The sequence below is a fragment of the Armigeres subalbatus genome, chromosome 3 (assembly GCF_024139115.2).
Source record: "Armigeres subalbatus isolate Guangzhou_Male chromosome 3, GZ_Asu_2, whole genome shotgun sequence".
NCBI classification, from domain to species: domain Eukaryota; kingdom Metazoa; phylum Arthropoda; class Insecta; order Diptera; family Culicidae; genus Armigeres; species Armigeres subalbatus.
In genome coordinates this window covers 333,362,093-333,383,646 of record NC_085141.1, presented here as the reverse complement: position 1 = coordinate 333,383,646, position 21,554 = coordinate 333,362,093, and the positions used below count along the sequence as shown (strand labels likewise).

Sequence of the window (21,554 nt, the reverse complement as noted above, 5' to 3'; positions counted from 1 at the left end):
AATTCTTCCAAGGCATTGCAGCAAGCATTCTTCCAAGAATTTTACCAGGAATTCAGGAAATCCAATAGATATTGCTACACGAGTTCCATCACACGTTACACCAGAAACTGCTCCAGAAGATTCAACAGGAATTGCACCAAGAATTCCTCCAGGAGTTCCGCCAAGAATTGCTCCAAAAGATGCAACAGAAATTGTTCAAGAAGATCCATCACAAGTTCCCCCAGAATTGCCCCAGGAGTTCCATCACACGATCCACCAGAAATTGCTCCAAGAGTTCCACCAGAAATTGCTCAAGGAGTTCCATCACACATTCCACCAGAAATTGCTCCATGAGCTCTATCACACGTTCCACCAGAAATTGCTCCAGGAGTTTCATCACACGATCCACCAGAAATTGCTCCAAGAGTTCCACCAGAAATGGCTCCAGGAGTTCCATCACACGTTCCACCAGAAATTTCTCCAAGAGTTCTACCAGGAATTGCTTCAGAAGTTCCACCACACGTTACACCACAAATTGTTCCAGGAGTTCCACCAGGAATTGTATCAGGAGTTGTAGCAGAAATTGCTCTAGGAGTTCAATCACACGTTCCACCAGAAATTGCTCCAGGAGTTCCTCCAAGAACTGCTTCAGGAGATTCAACAGAAATTGCTCCAGGAGATCCATCACACGATCCACCAGAAATTGCTCCAAGAGTTCCAACATGAATTGCACCAAGAACTCCGCCAAGAATTGCTTCAGGATCCAACAGAAATTGCTCTAGGAGCTCCATCACAAGTTCCACAAGAAATTTCTCCAGGAGTTCCTTCACACGTTCTCCAAAATTTCCACCAGGAACTGCAACAATAATTCCTCCAGGAGTTCTACCAAAAATTCCACTAGGAGTTCCGCAAAGAAATGTTTCAGGAGTTCTAACAGACATGGCTCCAGAAGTTGCAACATAAATTGTTTTAGGAGTTCCACCAGGAATAGCTTCAGAAGTTGTAACAGAAATTGCTCTTGGAATTTCATCACACGTTTCACCAGAAATTGCTCCAAGAGTTCCACCAGGAATTGCTCCAAGAATTCCTCCAGGAGTTCCGCCAAGAATTGCTTCAGGAATTCCATCAGGAATTGCTTGAGGAGTTCCAACAGAAATTGCTCCACGAGTTCTATCACAAGTTTCATCAGAAACTGCTCCAGGAGTTCCACCTGGAATTGCTTCAATTAGAAAGTTACAAAGAGCACCTCAAAACAACATTTGGTCATGCGCGTACGGATGCATATTCATACTATCTGTGCCCTGGCGGAACTCAGTAATGCACAGATAGTTACAACAGGCACCCCAAAACAACATTTGGCTATGCGCGTGGTAGATCTCAGTAATGCACAGATAGTCGCAACAAGCACCCCAAAACAACATTTGGCTATGGCCGTACGGATGCATATTCATACTATCTGTGCCCTGGCGGAACTCAGTAATGCACAGATAGTTACAACAGGCACCCCAAAACAACATTTGGCTATGCGCGTGGTAGATCTCAGTAATGCAAAGATAGTCGCTACAAGCACCTCAAAACAACATTTGGCTATGCGCGTGGTGGATCTCAGTAATGCACAGATAGTCGCAACAAGCACCCCAAAACAACATTTGGCTATGGCCGTACGGATGCATATTCATACTATCTGTGCCCTGGCGGAACTCAGTAATGCACAGATAGTTACAACAGGCACCCCAAAACAACATTTGGCTATGGCCGTACGGATGCATATTCATACTATCTGTGCCCTGGCGGAACTCAGTAATGCAAAGATAGTCGCTACAAGCACCTCAAAACAACATTTGGCTATGCGCGTGGTGGATCTCAGTAATGCACAGATAGTCGCAACAAGCACTCCAAAACAACATTTGGCTATGGCCGTACGGATGCATATTCATACTATCTGTGCCCTGGCGGAACTCAGTAATGCACAGATAGTTACAACAGGCACCCCAAAACAACATTTGGCTATGCGCGTGGTAGATCTCAGTAATGCAAAGATAGTCGCTACAAGCACCTCAAAACAACATTTGGCTATGGCCGTACGGATGCATATTCATACTATCTGTGCCCTGGCGGAACTCAGTAATGCACAGATAGTCGCAACAAGCACCTCAAAACAACATTTGGCTATGCGCGTGGTGGATCTCAGTAATGCACAGATAGTCGCAACAAGCACTCCAAAACAACATTTGGCTATGGCCGTACGGATGCATATTCATACTATCTGTGCCCTGGCGGAACTCAGTAATGCACAGATAGTCGCAACAAGCACCTCAAAACAACATTTGGCTATGGCCGTACGGATGCATATTCATACTATCTGTGCCCTGGCGGAACTCAGTAATGCACAGATAGTCGCAACAAGCACCTCAAAACAACATTTGGCTATGGCCGTACGGATGCATATTCATACTATCTGTGCCCTGGCGGAATTCAGTAATGCACAGATAGTTACAACAGGCACCCCAAAACAACATTTGGCTATGCGCGTAGTAGATTTCAGTAATGCACAGATAGTTGCAACAAGCACCTCAAAACAACATTTGGCTATGCGCGTGGTAGATCTCAGTAATGCACAGATAGTCGCAATAAGCACCTCAAAACAACATTTGGCTATGGCCGTACGAATGCATATTCATACTATATGTGCCCTGGCGGAACTCAGTAATGCACAGATAGTCGCAACAAGCACCTCAAAACAACATTTGGCTATGCGCGTGGTGGATCTCAGTAATGCACAGATAGTCGCAACAAGCTCCTCAAAACAACAATTGGCTAAGCGCGTACGGATGCATATTCATACTATCTGTGCCCTGGCGGAACTCAGTAATGCACAGATAGTTACAACAGGCACCCCAAAACAACATTTGGCTATGCGCGTACGGATGCATATTCATACTATATGTGCCCTGGCGGAACTCAGTAATGCACAGATAGTCGCAACAAGCACCTCAAAACAACATTTGGCTATGGCCGTACGGATGCATATTCATACTATCTGTGCCCTGGCGGAACTCAGTAATGCACAGATAGTTACAACAGGCATCCCAAAACAACATTTGGCTATGCGCGTGGTAGATCTCAGTAATGCACAGATAGTCGCAATAAGCACCACAAAACAACATTTGGCTATGGCCGTACGGATGCATATTCATACTATCTGTGCCCTGGCGGAACTCAGTAATGCACAGATAGTTACAACAAGCACCCCAAAACAACATTTGGCTATGCGCGCATTTGGTCATTGTTATGAAAAGTTGTTCAAATTTTACGAGGCCATTGAAAAAATCTTTAGGATACCATATCATACAAACCGTCCTGCAGAGTAAATAAGGTTGTCAATCCAAAAAATAACTCATCACATAACGATCATTTGTCTAGAGGATCTATATTAAAAATACGCTATAACAAAACTCGATAAAACAGGGGGTCAAGTCTCCTCACCTTCCCCTAATGCACAGATAGTTACAACAAGCACCTCAAAACAATTTTTGGCTATGCGCTTACGGATGCATATTCAAATTACCTGCAGTGGGTTTCAGTAATGCACAGATAGTTACTGGGATATTGCACAATCTTGGATATGATTTTCGAGGGAGTACATAGTTCATTCTGAGAAACAGATTTTCTGAAGAATGTTAAAGAACCGAATTAACTATCAGTGCAGTATTAATCTGTGTTTTAAAGTTTATATTATTGATATTAGCGGAAAATTTTTTTTTTTTGAAATACTCACCTGTGGATGGTCGTAGAACGAGAAGACTAGTCAATAGCAACAACAAATTCGCGATTAACTGATAGCTGCTCAGAGCCGGCCTTTAGACCGGATCTAGGTGTGTTCTGCCTTTTTATGTTTCCTAGCCAGCATTGTGCTCTTATGACTTTTTAATGCAATACTAATGTACGCATTTTTCGACCAACCAGGGGAATTTTCGAGAAATTCTGCAGATTGATTCTGCAATTTGATATTATGTACGAAACAACACTTTTTTGACTATCATGCGACTAACTGAAAAACCAGCAAGATGAATCAATAGCGTCGACGAATCCGCGGTTGTTTGGTTTTTCTTAAGTTTTCGTATCTTCAACTTGAGCCGGAATCTTGGCCGGAATACACATTTTTGATAACATCTCATGGAAAACTCATTTCATTCATTTATTAAGCATGCATCTTTACAGATAACACTAAATCAATAATTCGAAGCACAACCGCAATACACAGTTTGAGGCAACTTTACTCCATCATCAGTTGCGCACCACGCTCTCCAAGTCGTTCTGTACGGAAGCCATGCCTTCATGCAACACTATTGTACACATTTTTAGGTAGCTTCACAATTGCTATCCTGCAATCTCTAGTTCACGGATTCTGCTTCTTTGTATCTTGAAAGAACTGAGGATTCACGGTATTAAATTTTGATTTCATTTTGGAACCAATTTTATCCTGCATTAAGGACACTCACTCCAGTTGAGCACATCATATTTCGATCTTCCGGTTCTAGTAAAAATGCACTGGTTAGACAGAAAATATCCATATTTTTCTGCTTCCGTTAACTGAGCTGTCGAAGATCCGACAATAAAATGGGAATTCAGCAGAAGCTGCAATTTTTTCCCCTACCTAAGTAGGTACTTGACACACTTTTTCACTATTGAAACACAATATTATTACCGACGAAAACCTCTTTTATCTGCTGCTATCCAGCAACCTTTTAGGTTTTTCATATTTATTGACTTGTGAAGTGTATAAATCACCGGTCGATGCAATCAAAATTTACTTTTGAATCGGGGAATAATTTCACTTCCGATTAAAAACTTCATAACAAAAACCTACTCGATCGCGGAATTCAACGAGACAATTATTCATATTTATCACGCGCACCATTTAAAACAATAATTGGCACTGCACTTACCGACGCAAAAAGAATCCAAATTACAATTAACGTTGACGACATTTTTTTCCTTGCACTCACATATTTTGCATAAGAGAACGAAATTTCAACCAGACACCGATTTCGCCGACGACATGTTCTCGCAAAGACTGACGTCTGGCGCATCGGTGGAAAAATAATAACAAGATCAACACAGTTCAAACGCTTCAATCAAACGTTTTTTTTATTTTTTCTATTTCCAGTCACTCACTAGTCCCTAACGAATGCCTCACGACTCACATTTTGTTTGCTGGGTATGTACAGTGTTCACCAAAAGCACGCAGAAAAAACTACGTTAAAAACAAACATATTCTACGTAAATCCAAACAATAATTCAGTTTGTTCTGGCATCAAAATTAAATATGTTTGGATCAAACAGGGATTTAATTTGGTTTTAAAAATGAATATGTTTGATTCAAACATTTTACCATTTTGGAAGTAAACATGTATATTTTTGAAGCAAATGGATGAAATTTGTATCCGTGAGATTCACAGTTTTTGTCGAGTAGGCTTCTGGATGACCTTTCCGCCTGGAAGCCCCTGATTTAGGGTTTTTCTTTGCACTCGGGCAATAGCCTTCACGATGCCCGACGAGTCCACAATCTTCGCACTTGTTCTGCTTGTACGTGCAGTCCCGGTGGAAGTGCATTGCTCCACAGCACCAGCACGGAGTTGACGGTACTGTCAACTTTTGTTTTACACTTGTTCCAGTAGAGCCGGAAGAATTACACATCGGTGAAAGTTTGTTGAACTTCTTCTTTTTCTTCAAGAACTGGACTGCTGCAGACTGTGGTGCTCCTATCATTGCCGTGTCATGTTTCAGACATCGACAAGCAAAAGAGATGAAATCCTCATTCGATTGCTTTACTGTTTGAAAACATCTATATCGTTTACTAATGACAGATTCAATAGCACCGAAAAGTGTTTTCAATTTCTGAACGGGCTCATCGAATGTATATTCTTTTGGAACCTTTGGTAAGATAAAACTTACGTAGCGTTCATGTTCCACAGCTCCCAATTTGCGCATGAGCAACCTGACTTTAGCCTCATCGTCGAGGCGAGCTGCATCTTTTTCGAATAGGTCGTCATACCTTGCGTACTAAGCTGCAAACGTAATGCTGCTCTCCGGCTCATACCGGAATTCTTTGATGTTGTTCGCTAGGGAATCGAGTATGATTTCCGGATTCGGTGGTATTTGAACTCGAATGGATGATATTGCTTGATGGAAAAGTGCTTGCTGCTGCTGCATGAATTCCTGCTGTTGCTGCATGAGCTGATGTGCGAAGGCTTGTTGTTGCTTGAATAGGTGGGCAAAAATCGTGTCGGATGATGGTGGCTGCTGCTGCTGTGGAATTGACTGCGGGGGAGGGTTGACGACGTGTGGCTGCTGATGTTGATTGTGCTGTCCGGGGTGCTGGAATGTCCCAGTAGGTGGTTGCTGACCATGCTGTCCGCTGACTCCTGCTGCATCATTCCCCAAATTGAGGTTACGGTCCCCGTCCATGCTGAGCCGGCGTCGCTTTCTCGGTAGAGGAACTTTTAACCGATTTTCGCGACAGAATCACTTTTTCCCAAGTCGCCACTGTTACGGTCGCGCGTAATAAGAGGTAGCCGTTTCGGTATTATAATGAATTAACGCGACACGTACATTAAAGTTACAAATTAAAATATAATTGTACGGAGAATAAAACAATACATTCATAGACTTTACTGAACTCGGTTATGACATTGTGTGTAATGACAATTGAGCCCGGTTACTGAAGTTGTCCATCAGGGTTGTCCAAGTCCCAACAATAACTTCCCAAGAATTCATTCACTAATGGTGACAGACGACGGAAGAGGATCTGGGATATCACTTTGTAGGCGGCATTAAGGATGGTGATCGCTCGAAATTTCTCACACTCCAGCTTGTCGCCTTTCTTGTAGATGGGGCATATAACCCCTTTCTTCCACTCCTCCGGTAGCTGTTCAGTTTCCCAGATTCTGACTATCAATGTGTGCAGGCAAGTGGCTAGCTTTTACGGGCCCATCTTGATGAGCTCAGCTCCGATACCATCCTTACCAGCTGCTTTATTGGTCTTTAGCTGTAGGATGGCATCCTTAACTTCCCTCAAGGTGGGGGCTGGTTGGCTTCCATCGTCCGCTGAACTGACATTGCCATCTCCTCCGCTGCCTTGACTTTCACTGCCTGTACTCTCAGCGCCATTCAAATGTTCCTCGTAGTGCTGCTTCCACCTTTCGATCACCACACGTTCAGCCGTCAAGATGCTCCCATCCTTATCCCGGCACATTTTGGCTTACAGCAGGCACACTAACCTTACAGCAGCCACTGCAGTCGAATACACGATAAACTGCAGCTGCTCAAGGTTCTCCACGGTTTCCAAGTACTGTGGCAAATTATCCTGATTAAGGATGCTTACTGCACTCGTAAACCGATAGGAGTACTGCAATTTGGGTATCCGATGCCGGGACATGGGGTCTGTTCCACGAAACTGCTGTGCCCATATGATTGGCTAGTTCGTCCTTCAATTGCTGTCGTTGCAATTCCACTGTTGGTTCTAGAGCGGCGGGTGCAATCGAATCTCGACGGTTACTTGCGATTGATGCATCCAACCCAACAGAACTCCTTCTCGACGTATCGCTCGATCTTGCCTCCTCCATCTCTCCTAATTCCCTCTGCACTTCCCGCTTGATGTACACTACGTCAATTTTTCTAATTCCAACTTCCAATTCGTATCGTATTAAAATTCTCAGAATGGACACGAGCTCTGATGGTGTATGAAGAGTTTTTTGGTGGCATCTGAAATTGACTTTTTCAAATGATAAAATGTAGGAAAAAATATTCGTTTCGGACAAATAATCAGAAAAATAGATATCCTAGGAAAAATATATGCTTTATTTAAACTCCCGAAAGTCCCAATACATTGCATTTTTCACAGACAGATTCTTATTTAGACATTTTCTAATGATGACTGCTATTTATTCTATTCTAACCAAGATTGTACACATGACCTATTGTTACTCTCGCAGAAGATATGATTGTGTTAATTGCTTGGACAATCTGTTTGTCCAGTTCGATTGTTTTCAACATTTTGTTGCTATTATCTAGTTTATTTATTAAGTTAAATATCTAAGAACGTATAATTCCTTACTCGCTATTTGCACACAATTTCATAAGGGAATAAAACTAAAATTAGGCTTGAACAAAAAGTTCTAATTCTATTTTCGATGTTATTTCAAGAGTTTTATTTAAAAAAAGGCGAAAGGTACAAAATTTGAACTATGAATGGAGCGTCAAGTGAATGATGAAGAGCGGCGATTGTCAAACATAATCCTTAAAAACAAAAACTATTTACACACTAATTGGGAGAAAAAAAAGTGTTATTATGAACCGTCTATTAGTTTGGTCAACCCAACCCCGCGTTGCCGGATGAACTCAACACGCCAGATAGAACCCGGACCCATGCAAACTGATGAACAAGTCTTCCCACATTTGGCAGTCCTCGGCACCAGCTGCCGAGTGTCGGTGGCGTAGATCTTGAAGCTGATGGTTCTGTTTGTCCACCACAGCAAGTTCGGTGCGCCCTAGGGGCTTGTTAGGGGAAGGCGAGCTAGCGCGGGACAAACAATCTGTAGTGTAGGGTGAAAGATATAAGTAAAATAATACAGCGATACCGGAAGGGAATTCCGAAATGGCGGGGGAAAAAGGATAAGAACATAATTCGGGGGGAGGAACTAATCTACAATTAGGTGCAATTAGCGCAAGTCTTCAGAAATGTTAGTGGAACACAATTGAGCTATTCAAGTGGGATTATGCATCCATAGGTAATGGATGCGCTTTAGAATTACAGAGCCGCAAGTTGCCGCTCAGCTGGACTGCGGGTACTACTTGATTGTGATCTAGGTCTAGATCATGTGAGACATCATGCAGCGACTTGTTTCGGTATATTTACTTTTCGGCTGCAGGATTGTTTGAGGCTGCGCGGATGCTGCCATAGGGGGTGTTAAGATCAGGCTTTGCTGCTGTTGCAGGTGGTGCTGAAAACCGTTGAATGCGTTGATGGAGGTTGGGGCGTTCATCGTGATCGGAGATTGGTGGAACTGCAGAGGAGACGAGAATGTGTCCATGGCTTGATCATGGCATTCCATTTGGTGGAATGATGGCTGGTTCCAGTTTGTAGAGTTGGTGAAGCCTGTAATTATAACGAAGATGTGGATGAATAGGATAATAATTTATTTTCATTTTTTTGTGATGGTAAAGAAATTAATTTGTATTCCCACATAAATTTTTCTACATTTATTCAAAACATCTTAGATACTTTCTACCTCCTAGAAAACTTTCCTGGATTTCTACTGAAATTTCCTCGGAAAGCTCTCCAGAATTTCCTCGGAAACGTTTTCTAAATTTTCACGGAACATTCTTCTGAATTACTTTGGTATTTGGATTTTCTTCTGAATTTCCTCAAGATTTTTTTTCTTCAGGGAATTCTTCTTCTTCTAGCAACGAATAAAAGAAATGTTTTGGAAAGTCGGATCTTGGAATGTCAGAGCCTTGAATGAATCCGCACGTGTTGGGCTCCTGGCTTGTGAGCTACCGAAGGTCGGCGTAAGTGTGGTATTAATACGGGAATACGATGACTCAAACCCGTAGAACATGAATTCCGGATCCACCCCATCGCAAACACTTCATTCGCGTACCACATCTATTGAAGCGGTGGCGACAGAACGTGGAGTTGGCTTAATGGTGATCGGGAAGCAGATGAAGCGAGTTATCCGGTGGAAGCCGATAAGCGACCGCATTTTCGTGTTGAGAATGAAGCAAGTAAAGAAGGGGAAATTCTACAACTACAGAATTAGCATCTGATCATCTGATCTGCATCTATGCTTTAACAAACGATAAGCCTGATGACGTAAAGTATGCGTCCTATGAGAGCCTTGATAAGGCATACGGGAAGTGCCCAACACAGTGTGAAGATTGACATCTGGTATGCGAACGCGCAGATCGAGAGAAAAAGCTTCTTTCGTCCTGCCATGGGTGTGGGGTTTGAGTAAAATGCCTTCAGCGTGTGTTTATAGATTCACACCTCAGCGTGTCAATCGGCGAGCAGCAAGCCATGACTCTGCCTCTTCTAGTTAGATCTCCGTGGCTCGAAGACCGTCCAAAAATAGTTTGTGGTTTGCGAAATCACATGGCGCGTCTTGAACACCGCCGGAAAATGGTTTGTGGTGGCGCGCCTGAAAGACCGCTGGAAAATGGTTTGTGGTTTAGAAAACTATAAGGCGTATCTGAAAGGTGGCCGAAAAATGTATTGCAGTTTATGAAACTACAAGGTGCGTACTAGACCAACGGAAAATCGTTTGAGAGCTATCTAATCTAAAATTCCTTGGCATGTACTGATTTAGTAGCCAGTAGTAGTAGCCATAGCGGGATTAACTGTAGGATCAGATATCTTGGAATTTGCAAAATCAATCAATAATCAAAATTAATAACTTCGGCCTTAGTCTGAATAAATAAATAATAAATAGGATTAGTTTGGAGAAAAGATATTTTAGTTACCAGATAAAGATTGTCGCTGTCGTTGCTGTCCGGAACATCTTTTGCTGGCAAGGATAGGGGCGTCCATACGATTTGACCATTTGAAAATCCATACGATTTGACAGCTTGGTACCCAACATGTTCCGGACAGCAGAACAAAGGGAACCGAAGCGACAATCTAGTAACTAAAATATCTTTTGTTTGGAGTAATTGGCTAGCAGTATTAATTTACACGTATCTCATTTGGGTAAAATATCTCAGATTTTGCGGAATTTAAGATAAATGTAATTTGCAAGGTGTTTGCTCGGAAGGTCAACATCAATATGCTGAAGTTCAGATTGATGGGTATAAAAGTTGGAATAAATGTACGGATTTGGATGGAATTGGATTTGAATTGGTTTTGGATTGGCATTAGATAGGATTTGGATTGGATTTAGATTGGATTCAGGTTGAATTTAGATTGGATTTGGATTGGATTGAATTTGAATTGGATTTGATTTGGATTGAAATTGGATTAGCATGGATTTTCTTATCTTTATTAGGTTGTTTTTAAATCTTATCAGTAATGAAATTCAACACCGCTTAGTTTTGGATTGCATTTGGGTAAGATTTGGAATGTTTTTGGAAGAAATTGGAAATTCATTATATTTGCTAAAATCTCGGATAACAAAAGAAGGCTATAACTTGTTGTTCTGTAATCATCCATTCAGTACTTAGATCCTAATTTTAAAGCTTGTATAGTTCTGTGGCAAGGCATAGGAACCGAAGTATGAATCACGTTTTATATTTCGCAACCTACAGTTGGGTGATCCATGTTCTAAATAATTGTTCTGGTATTAAAACCATGATGTTGAGACAAGTTTTTTTTACTGTGTAGTTTTTAATGGAGATAATAGGTTGCACAAATGCAACAGATGTTCACCTTCGTTTGATTTAAAAAAAAAACAGGAGAAAAACAAGCATTGCATTCTTTGCTAGAAGATTTTTGTTTGCTTTTTTAATTAGAGAAGAAGGGGAATGTGGGGTTTGAGTAAAATACTTTCAGGGTGTGTTCATAGATTCACACCTCAGCGTGTCAATCGGCGAGCAGCAAGCCATGACTCTGCCTCTTCTGATCAGATCTCCGCGGCGTGCACACAAATCCACGAAGAGTCGCTAGTGCCAACGAGTGATGGCCGAGACAGATGCTGCTAGGAGTCGAAGGCTAGCGGCTCATTTTTCTTGCAATGAAGAATGGTAAAAGTATAGCAAAGGCAGAAGGGAATCGAATCCACTGCGATATCCGGACGACTATTGATGGATAGGTATAAAAGACAACCGATTAGCTTGTGATAGTCTTCATTACTTTCCATCTTTGGGCTACTTTCTGTCACTTTGTAGTACCCCGGATCCATCGGGTACTTTGACCCCTTAGCGTTATCCAGGCGAAACCTTGTCACCAACTACTCGATGAATGCCTTCTGAGAAATCACAAAGAAACCATCCGAATTCCTTCGCACACGGATTCCTAAGAAACTTCTTATGCCACCTAGTCTGGTTATCTTCAGCCGTTCCTGCAAAGCTTGCTCTACTTTTTCAATTTCCTCCTTCTGTGCGCATACCAGCAGAAAATCATTCACATATATTAGCAAATACATCCACCCGTTCTTGCTACAACGTTTACGGTACAAACATGAATCAGAATAACACTGCTCGAATCCAAGTTGCTAAAGTATATCCGTCAGCGTCTTATGCCAAACCCTCGCAGCTTGTTTCAATCCGTAGATACTACGCTTTAACTTGCACACTTTCTTCTCATTCCCCAGCACTGCGTATCCCGGTGGCTGACGCATATACACCACCTCGTCCAGCTTCCCGTACAAATACGCCGACTTTATGTCCAAGTGTTTCACGTGCATCCGACGATGGCCTGCTACAGTGAACAGGACTCGAAATGTTGAACACATTGCTACAGGAGCAACTATCTCTTCAAAATCCGAATCGAATCGTAGGCTGTAGCCTTGCGCCACGAGTCTGGCCTTCATCCGCTCGACTTTACCGTCCGAATCGTACTCTGCATCCATGGCAGCTATCCATTCATCTTTCTCCGCACAGCTGACAGCTTGCTCGTACGAAGTCGGCTCATCGTCCACCATTGCCATGTCATGCCTCTGGTAGAGCGACGTGGATTGTCACGTTGAATTCCCTCTCCCAGAGCAGCGACGTTCTCTTCACCGTAGTACAATTCTTCAGCCGATTCATACCCGTTAATATCTTCTTCTTCTTCAGGTCCTTCCTCGGGTTCAGCTGCAGATGCCGCCTCACGTGGTGGAACCGGTGACGGTTCCAACTCGACTGTCGATTCAGCCGCTTCCAGCTTCCACTCGGTTTTACGTTCACTGTCCATATGCCAATCCTCGAGAAACTTCACATCCAGGCTGATGGTGATCCGTCCCGACACCACATATAACAGCTGATAGGCCTTCCCAGCCAACACAAAATCGCATATGCTAGCGAATAAGTGTACAAAGTGGAGGCGATATAGGCGTTTTCCTCCATTTGACTGCGTGCAAAATGCACGTATATGGCCTCCACTTTACATTCTTATCTGCTGTGATATACGATCTTGTGTTTGCTGGGTTGTGCTCCTTGGAGTAACCTACAAACACCAACTTCCGCGCTTTGGGCTCCATTTTCTTGCGTATCTCTGCGGGTATACCCCGTTAGGCATAAGTACGTTAGGCATAAGGACGTTAGGCATAAGAGACAATAGGCATAATGTACGTTAGGCATAAAATGACCCAAAGAACAGCCTATGACATAAAGAATTATAATAAAGAGAATTATATAAAAAATTATGCCAAACGTTCATTATGCCAAACGTCCATTAAGCCTAACGTACTTATGCCTAACGTCGCGGACCCATCTCGGCTGGAGTGCGTACCTAAGCTTCGGAACCAAAAAATCCGAAAGTGCTGGTACGATGGAAGTTTTCCGTACCATTTCTCGAAGGGACTCATTCTAACGGATCTTCAAACAACCCGATTCTGAATATAGGTTGCCGTCAAAATCGCCTCTCCCCAGTACTTTTGAACCAATTTCGCCTCCAACAGCATACAGAGTGCCATCTTTTTCAGGTATCGGTTTCGCCTCTCTACTACGCCATTCTATTGTGGCGAGTAGGGCTCACTGAACTGGGTCACGATGCCTTCTGTCCGCAAGTAGTCCTGCAAATTCTTGCTGATAAATTCTCCGTCACTCGACTACAGCACCTTGGGAGTTTTTCCAGTCTGCGTCCGGCAGAAGCTGATGAAGTCTTTGATTTTTGCTGCGGCTTCCGACTTCTTCTTCAGAAGGTACACGATCGCCATCCGTGTATGGTCATCAACCAAACAAAGAAAGTATCGACTTCCACTTGGCGTACAATTTATTGGTCCACTGAGATCGGCATGTACGATATCCAGTTTTTCCTGTATCGACGCTTTTCGGAACAACATTGACACACTGTGCGTACACCACAATCAACGAGCTTCATGTCATCTGCCTTGTTTTCGTGTATCGACCGAACCACATCAGGATCCCGGTGTTCTAAACGTCGGTGCCATGTATGCAAGCATTCGCTTGCGAACCTCACACCGATTCCCACTGAACACCACATCAAAGCATTTCTTGGCAAGTACAGTCACCGACACTAGGCCACTAGTAAGTTTCGGTACATACAATATCTCATTCAGCTCAATGTCTACTGGTTCTCCAGCATTGGTCAACCAATTCAGTTGGCCACGGCCAACACCACCTACTTCAGTTCGCTCGCCGTCAGCCAACATCACACTCGTCCCACCGGTCGTTTCCAGCACAGTGAAAAACTTTCGATTTCTCGTCATGTGACGAGAAGCACCACTGTCGATGAACTCGATGGCTCAGCTTGTCGCACCATCTACGCCAGCGGCCCCTCCGAAACTATCTGAGCTTGCTTGGCTTTCGGTTCTTCCGGCTTCTTCCTCGACGATTTCGATGATGATTCAGCAGCTACCGTATTCGGGCAATGTTTCTTGAAATGCCCCGGTTGATTACACTGGAAGCAAGTTTGCGTTTCGTTATGCCTACTTCCACCACCAGCAGATTTACTTCCACCACCTGCACTTCGCCGGCGATGTTCCACCCGCAGAGCTTGTCCGTTACCGGAAGTTGCATCTTCGTGTCGTTCTCGACGCTTTTCTACTTCTGCCAATAATTTGGACTTTACCAGTTGAAGTGTCAATTCGTCCCGTGGTGGCTGCTCCAATGCCGTCGCTAGATAATCATAAGATTTCGGCAGCGAACACAGCAACATAGCCACTTGCAACTTATCCGGGATCTCGTCGCCAACATCTGCAATTCGCTGCAGCAAATCAGGAAACGTTTGAAGGTGCTGCTCCATGCCATCGCCCTCTTTAAGTTCCAAGTGCGTCAACTTCTTTAAAAGATACACCTTCGAACCCTTGTCGTGGTACGTCTTCAAGGCATCCCATGCTTCGCTCGCAGTCGCACAATTCCGTACAATACTGATCTGGTCATCCTCAATGCGGAGCCCGATTGTCGAGCTTTCGCGTCTGCCTTTTGTCGTAATCTGCCCATTATACGCTTAGGCCTGCTACCGCCTTCTCGTGTCGAAACGTCGGCGCGGCTCCTACACTTCAATTTTACTCGAAGCGGAGCTGATCCTCGAGTTGGGTCCAACGCTTCAATTGCCGGGGGTGGTGCCACCCGCTTACCCGGATCGAAGCGGAGCTGATCCTTGCGTTGGCTCCCACGCTTCGATTGCCGAGGACGGTGCCACCCGCTTACCCGGATCGAAGCGGAGCTGGTCCACACGTCGGCTCCCACGCTCTACTAAATAGAGCGGAACGGCAGCTCCTTGTTCCGCGTCTGTCGAAAAAGTAACCAGTTCACTGTTATGCATGCGCTTTTATACCTCAAGAACATGTAACGTTAGTGATGTGGGCGTCGTATGTCATTATCCGTTTGTTTATTTTCAGTTTGAGAATCGTATGCAGTTGAACCAAATTTAGCTCAAAAGTTTTAGGTTCGTACACACAAAAAACAAACATGGTTTTATAAAAAATTTTGCACTTTCCACATAAAAAGTACTTGATTTGCTTAAAAATGAAAATGAAACTAGCCTTCGTAAAAGTTATTTTTTTAAATGAAAGTTCAGTTTTTTTGTTCCGAATGTGAAATTAAAAGTTCTTCCATTCAACCTAAAAAATGTACCCAGTAACCAGTAAACCATTGTGCAAAAAGAGTAAATCAAAAAATCGTTTTTCCAGTGTTCTTCTCCGTTCTATAGTGCCTGTATATACATGAGAATACATGAGATGGTCAAAAACAAAACCAAGTTTGGTTCAATGTTGGAGAAAGTATTCCAGTCTAGCGTGTACGTGTATACAGAGGGTCGTATATGGGTTTAAGCGAAGGATTAAGCCCCAACGAAAGGAATTGCATTTTTCGAAAAGAATCTTTCACATGCTGTGCAAATGCACATTCTATTAATCTAATATTAATCATCTATCTATACAATTAAAAATAATCCACTTATTTAAAAAAAAACTTCTAAACTTTTATACACAATTGATTTTTTTTTTTTGCAAATTGATTAAAACTATTTTTGACTATTTAAAAACGGAAAAGTCACAGTGTGCGCTAAACATTATTGACAGCCAATTTTACTCTCTCGCCCCTATCACCACTATCGCAACGTAAACAAATTTCTTTTTTAACCGGACAAGTGAGGACTGGTGTGACAAAAGTGTCTAAGCCGAAAAGTGTTGTTTAGCGGAAAATTAGTGGTGCCGGGAACCAAATAACAGTGTCTAATTGTGTTGTATAGCAATAGCTATGTCCTGTTTTGTTTTTAGGCCAGGCTGGCCAGACAGTCTAGGTCTCGGTCTAGGCTATAATCATCGCAAAAAATGCCAAATCACCAGAAAAGGCACTGTCCACCGAACGGAACCTGGAGGTAAGTCCTTTTGTAAACGAAAACCTAAAATGAACCGATAGAACGTGAAGAATCACCACCGGTGCGGCATTGTGTACTCATTTTAGCCATCGCTAAAAAGCGCCCAATAAAGCCCCAAACGCAATACAACGGAACGGCCACGGAAACGGAAAATTTGACAGTTAGCCCATATATTTTCTGTCAAATTTGCCGTTTCCGTCGCCGTTCCGTTGTATTGCGTTTGAAACTCTTCTGCTTCAATCTCAGCTTCAATGACAAGAACAAAACTGCTTTTGCTTCGAAAGCATTGCATATCATAGCCTTTACTTATATAAGATTTCTGCTTTTTTTACAGATAATTTTATGTTTCGGGATTTGTAGCTGACGGAAAATTATGCTGCGGTCAAGGGTACAGTGTCTACACAGACAAACAGACGTAACACTGAGCAAATTTCCATCGACCATGAGCTAAACGGTCGTTTTAAATTCAACTGCTTGCTAGTTTCACATCCAGGGGCGCGCGCATCGTATACCTTTGTATTTGACATCTCACACTAGCGCCTTCTGTTGACATTGTCGTACTAAACTTTGTTTTGTACAACACGCACGACAGGTGGTGGTAAAATAAGTGGGCGATGGATTTCAAAACAAATTATTCTAGCTGTTACGTCTGTTTGTCTGTGGTGTCTACATGCCTACGATGCGCACCACGATAAGAGGCTACCGAGGAGGCTACAGTTTGCTACAGTACCTTGACGTACCTTTAGTGCTGCTTTAAAATTGCATTGTCTCAACTAAAAATGCTGGAAAATAGGATCTCGAAGAATAAAAAAATAAAAACTTCTATTCATTTGGATTTGATTCGATTTGAAAGAAAATGATGAAGGAAGGGGAAGGGACTTTTTGGGCTAATGAATGTTTAATTTCGGAATAAAAATAAATAGATCACTCTTATTTTTTACAGTGCCACAATTTGGATTTGACAGTTCTACAGTTTTGAATTGAAAACTTAAACTTTTAATTTCAGAGTAGTACGCAGCTTTTAAGCCATGGTGTGCGTAAAAGTTAGCGTACTTTTGTTTTAAACATACCCAACTCTCTACGAAAAAGAACCAACGCAACTTTTTATTTTAACCAACGGTTTTCTTAATTTTATTATTGATTTTTCTTTCTGTGTATGCAGATGAGCAGTTTTATTGACTATTATCTATATTTTCTTCATTTCATTATTTTTATTTATTTTCGAGTTCTTTGTTATCATTTTTGAACAAATGGAATTTTCATTCAACCTGGTCCATATATATGTGCTACACCTTTGACCACTCATCGGTCACTGGGTTCGGAGCAGGCTTGGAGATTACGTTTCACGTATCCTCCCGGACCAGCAGCATCTCCATCTTAAATCTCCACGACTGGTAGTTGTGGTTGTTTAATTTTTGCAATGCAAACCTCTGTGAATCCGCCACTTTGCCGTTTGCAGAAATTTTCCGGTTGCTGCTCAACCTCACAACCGACCGAAACAAACAAACCGTTCCGAGACCTCAAGCGCACAAAACTATTAGCAAAATCGTTAATTTATACTGGGCCCATAACCTGTGGGCGGACAAACGACGGACAAACGGAACAGAACCGACTTAATTACGGACAATCCGGACACGAATAATAAAGAACTCACGACGCGAACTTTTCAACTGTTGCAACTATCGAATGTTGCAGCTGTTGAACTGTTGCAACTATCGAATTGCAGTTAAAAAGCATTGCAGTTAAATGACTTGCAGTTATCGAACGTCTACTGTATTTGTGTTTGTTCTTCATAGTCGCATTCCCCACCAATGCTTTCGTTAGATCACTTTGTTTGCCTCACGTAATTTTTTATTGTTGTTTTTAATCTGGGTAAATACTGAATATCAGCCTCAATGTAAGATACGTCATGTATGTTAAAGAATTTAGTTTATTTTACTATCAATTCTTTGTCAAGGTTGCGTATAATTTCAAATTGTTCTAATAAGTAGATTTATGGCTTCTTAACTACGGTAATATTATGGTAAGAACATACAATATGTATAACTAAAAGATCTAATACTGTTTCAATTTCTAGATCGAAAAAAATATCGTTTAATGTTTCTATGTTAATCAGAGGTTTTAAAGTTTATCAGAGATTAAACTGACAATCGTGGAGGTTTTCGGGATTGTAAAGTTCTAATGAGGTAAATATAAGTCAGATAGGATTCACTTTTCGGTGGCAAAGTAAAGCTTTATCACTTCTATTCCCTATCTATAAAAAGTAAAAATTTATCGATAACGAAGCTGTTATAAGACTGTTCGTATATCATCATAATAATGTGTGGTATTTTTTATTACGGTTCTTCGAAGTGAGACATAACAAAATAAGACTGGCACCACGTTCTAGTTTGGAAAAAACTTCTACTTTCAGCAGTCGATTCCCTATACGAATGTTTGGAACACATTGTTTATCACTAAATACCTAGCTAGCTAAATGTAAGCACGGTTATGACTCATGAGTCATGATGTCAGGGAACGTAAAAGGAAAGATTTTGCAGTCCAGCAGAGGTCCCATATAATTATCACTGAGGAAGGAGTCCTACCAGACTGCACTACTAAAAAGCTCGAAGAGGGGACGAAGGATCCCATCCGTAATCACGGGAACCAAACTCATAACAATTTACTCTGGCTCCATGTATTCGTAATAAAATAGTTTTTCCAAAATTATTTTCTAAATCAGCTGAAAATTTCCCAAGTTATGAACATAACAAACCGGATCAACGTGACGCAATATTTTGTCGAGTTCTCATACTTTCGTTTTCCAGTTGGAAACAAATTTGTAATCTTCACAGTGCAAATTGCAAAAAGGGGAACCCTGTCGACCGTTTCACGGTTAACATTTCGTGACTGTTGTAACAGCTGTAGTAGCGATCCGATGCAATTGCCGCCACCGTGGTGCCGACAGAGCCGACACATGAAATTTTCCCGCGTTACAAACCACTTTTTGTTTGCATTGAGAATGTTGATACCATACCGGCTTCGCAAGTGGCGCATGTGTCGCTATCTTGTTGTGTAAATACTACATCGCACCACCACTAAGGCTGCCATTGTGTGTAGGGCTTTTAAATTGTATGGCCATGAAGTTGTGCAATAAAGCAGTAGTTAAAAGTGCTAGTCGGTTCAACTGAATCGTTCACACAAGCATTAATCGATTCTGCTTTGTGTGGGTGCTGGGAGGTATTGATTCATGCAGTCTCGAAACATGCTGGTGGGAACAAGGAGTAAAATAAAACCTATAGGGTTGCGGATGTAACGTTGGTTTGTAATTTAGCGATAATACATCGCTTTGTGGGAAGATATTTCTAATTGCTTCTTTAAAAAAGTGTATCAAGCATATATTTGTTACATTACACTAGATTCATGCACTTCTTCAACTGATAAATGCAATAAACTTGTGTGGAAAATCACCCTAACGCGTTGTTTCAGCTGCCAATCAAACAGGCAGGCTGTGCAAATCTTTTCTCTTTTGTCCAATGAAGTATTTTTAATGGACTTACCCATTCTTATTAAATTCACAATTTTCATTTGTATAGCAATACGATTAATTAAAACTTTTTGGGACAATATTACCAAATTGCAGCTTACGATTTTCATTTGAAGCAGTACATTATAATTGCCTACCTTATGGTTTTTACGAACGATTTAAGTGAATAATGCACCAACCTTTCATGGGCTCAAAAAGCATCCACCACAAGAGCTAAGATTAGGAAAATTTGATGAACATAAAGTCCATTTCGCTTGAGACTTTTGATAGCTTGAATAAAAGAATGTGCACAAATATTGCTGTTTTTGTCCACTTGGCGTAATAAAAAGTTCAGTTTCATCCGAGTTCGCCGCATGTTTACAGTATTCAATCGTATTCAAGCGTTCCACAGCCACCCCCCAACCCCATCACTTACCTGTGCCGTTTGGTTGCTCCTGCCATGTCTTCCGCCGTTTGCAGTTCGCTTCGACGTGCTCGCTGTACTCTTTTCGCTTTCGTAAATGTTGCTGCTGCTGCTGTTGGTAGTTTTCCACTTGGACAATTTCTCCGCCGACACCGCCGTTACCGCAATCCATCATCATCGAATAGGAATCGTCTGCGGCGACGGCGGTGGGGGTTGCTGCTGGATGGATAGAATCCAATAAGACACCAACACCATGACCGTTGATGTGAGGCGGCGTACCCGCCGCTTGATGTGTTGACATCACCTTCGGTGCAGCGGCGTTGGCCGGTGGCGGAACGTATCCGTAATAACCGTTGGAGCTGAGATGGGCCACCGGTTGGAAGTCATCGCAAACGTTGTTGCCGTGACGCTGCTGGTGCGCACCGTGAAGCAACGGTTGTCCACCGAAGGGACCACTTCCCGTTGTTGTGGTTAGCATTTCTGCCACAGAGCTGTTACGTCGGCAGACCAGAGCAATGTTGGACGCAGCAGCTGCTGGTGGTGGTGAGAATAACAAGTTCTCGTTTTTGTAAAAAGTTACACCTTGGTCACTGTCGAGTGGTAAGTAGGCCGCGTTACTGTAACCGGAAAATACCATCGCATGTATGCTTGGCCTGCTTAGATATGTTGCAATGCGGTTACTTATGACGTCCTCTATGCCAATGACTGAATCCAGTTAGATGCGTTGGGGGTGGCGAAAATCCAAACAGTCATCGACTGTCGCAACACGAGAACGGCGGAAAACGCGTTCCGAACGAACGAATGATATTAAAAATAGATCAATTAAATGTCAGATGAGTTAGTTACAACAGGCGCGCGCGGCGTCGGTTTTCCCGTTTGATCAGTTGTTTGATGTTGCACCGCGCTCCCGACGTGACGACCGTTCGAATCGAAAACCACCTCCGTACTAACCAGCACTATCGCATTTACGATGTTACTACGCGCGGAAAACAGTTACCGCCGCCACCGCCACAGCCGGCTAGCAGCGTGAAGTAAGCGAACTTGCATGTATATCGCCGCGATACAAATCGTATATATGATGTGGAATTGTGTTAGTGTAGTCGCGAATGATATTCTTCTGTAGCTAGGGAGGACGGTGCATAGCATACTTTTAGGCGTTACAATCT

General features: G+C 42.5%; 1 protein-coding gene across 1 annotated transcript; it reads right to left on the bottom strand.

Moving 5' to 3' along the window:
• Window positions 1–7,821: 7,821 nt before the first annotated feature.
• Window positions 7,822–21,352, bottom strand: LOC134225684 (uncharacterized). The gene is made up of 3 exons (XM_062705958.1): window positions 20,401–21,352; window positions 8,900–9,139; window positions 7,822–8,576 (listed from the first exon to the last, which is right to left on the bottom strand). Exons 1-3 carry the CDS (start codon window positions 21,023–21,025, stop codon window positions 8,383–8,385), a joined length of 1,059 nt encoding a protein of 352 aa, XP_062561942.1. The 5' UTR covers window positions 21,026–21,352; the 3' UTR covers window positions 7,822–8,382.
• Window positions 21,353–21,554: the final 202 nt, after the last annotated feature.

What these genes read in the sequence shown, in the direction of transcription:
- LOC134225684 (XM_062705958.1), bottom strand. Translation starts at nt 21,025, where the DNA reads ATGGTATTTTCCGGTTACAGTAACGCGGCCTACTTACCACTCGACAGT. An exon ending in GGAGCAACCAAACGGCACAG is followed by an intron (nt 9,140 to 20,400) that starts GTAAGTGATGGG and finishes TTATAATTACAG; the next exon opens with GCTTCACCAACTCTACAAAC. An exon ending in AACAATCCTGCAGCCGAAAA is followed by an intron (nt 8,577 to 8,899) that starts GTAAATATACCG and finishes CCTACACTACAG; the next exon opens with ATTGTTTGTCCCGCGCTAGC.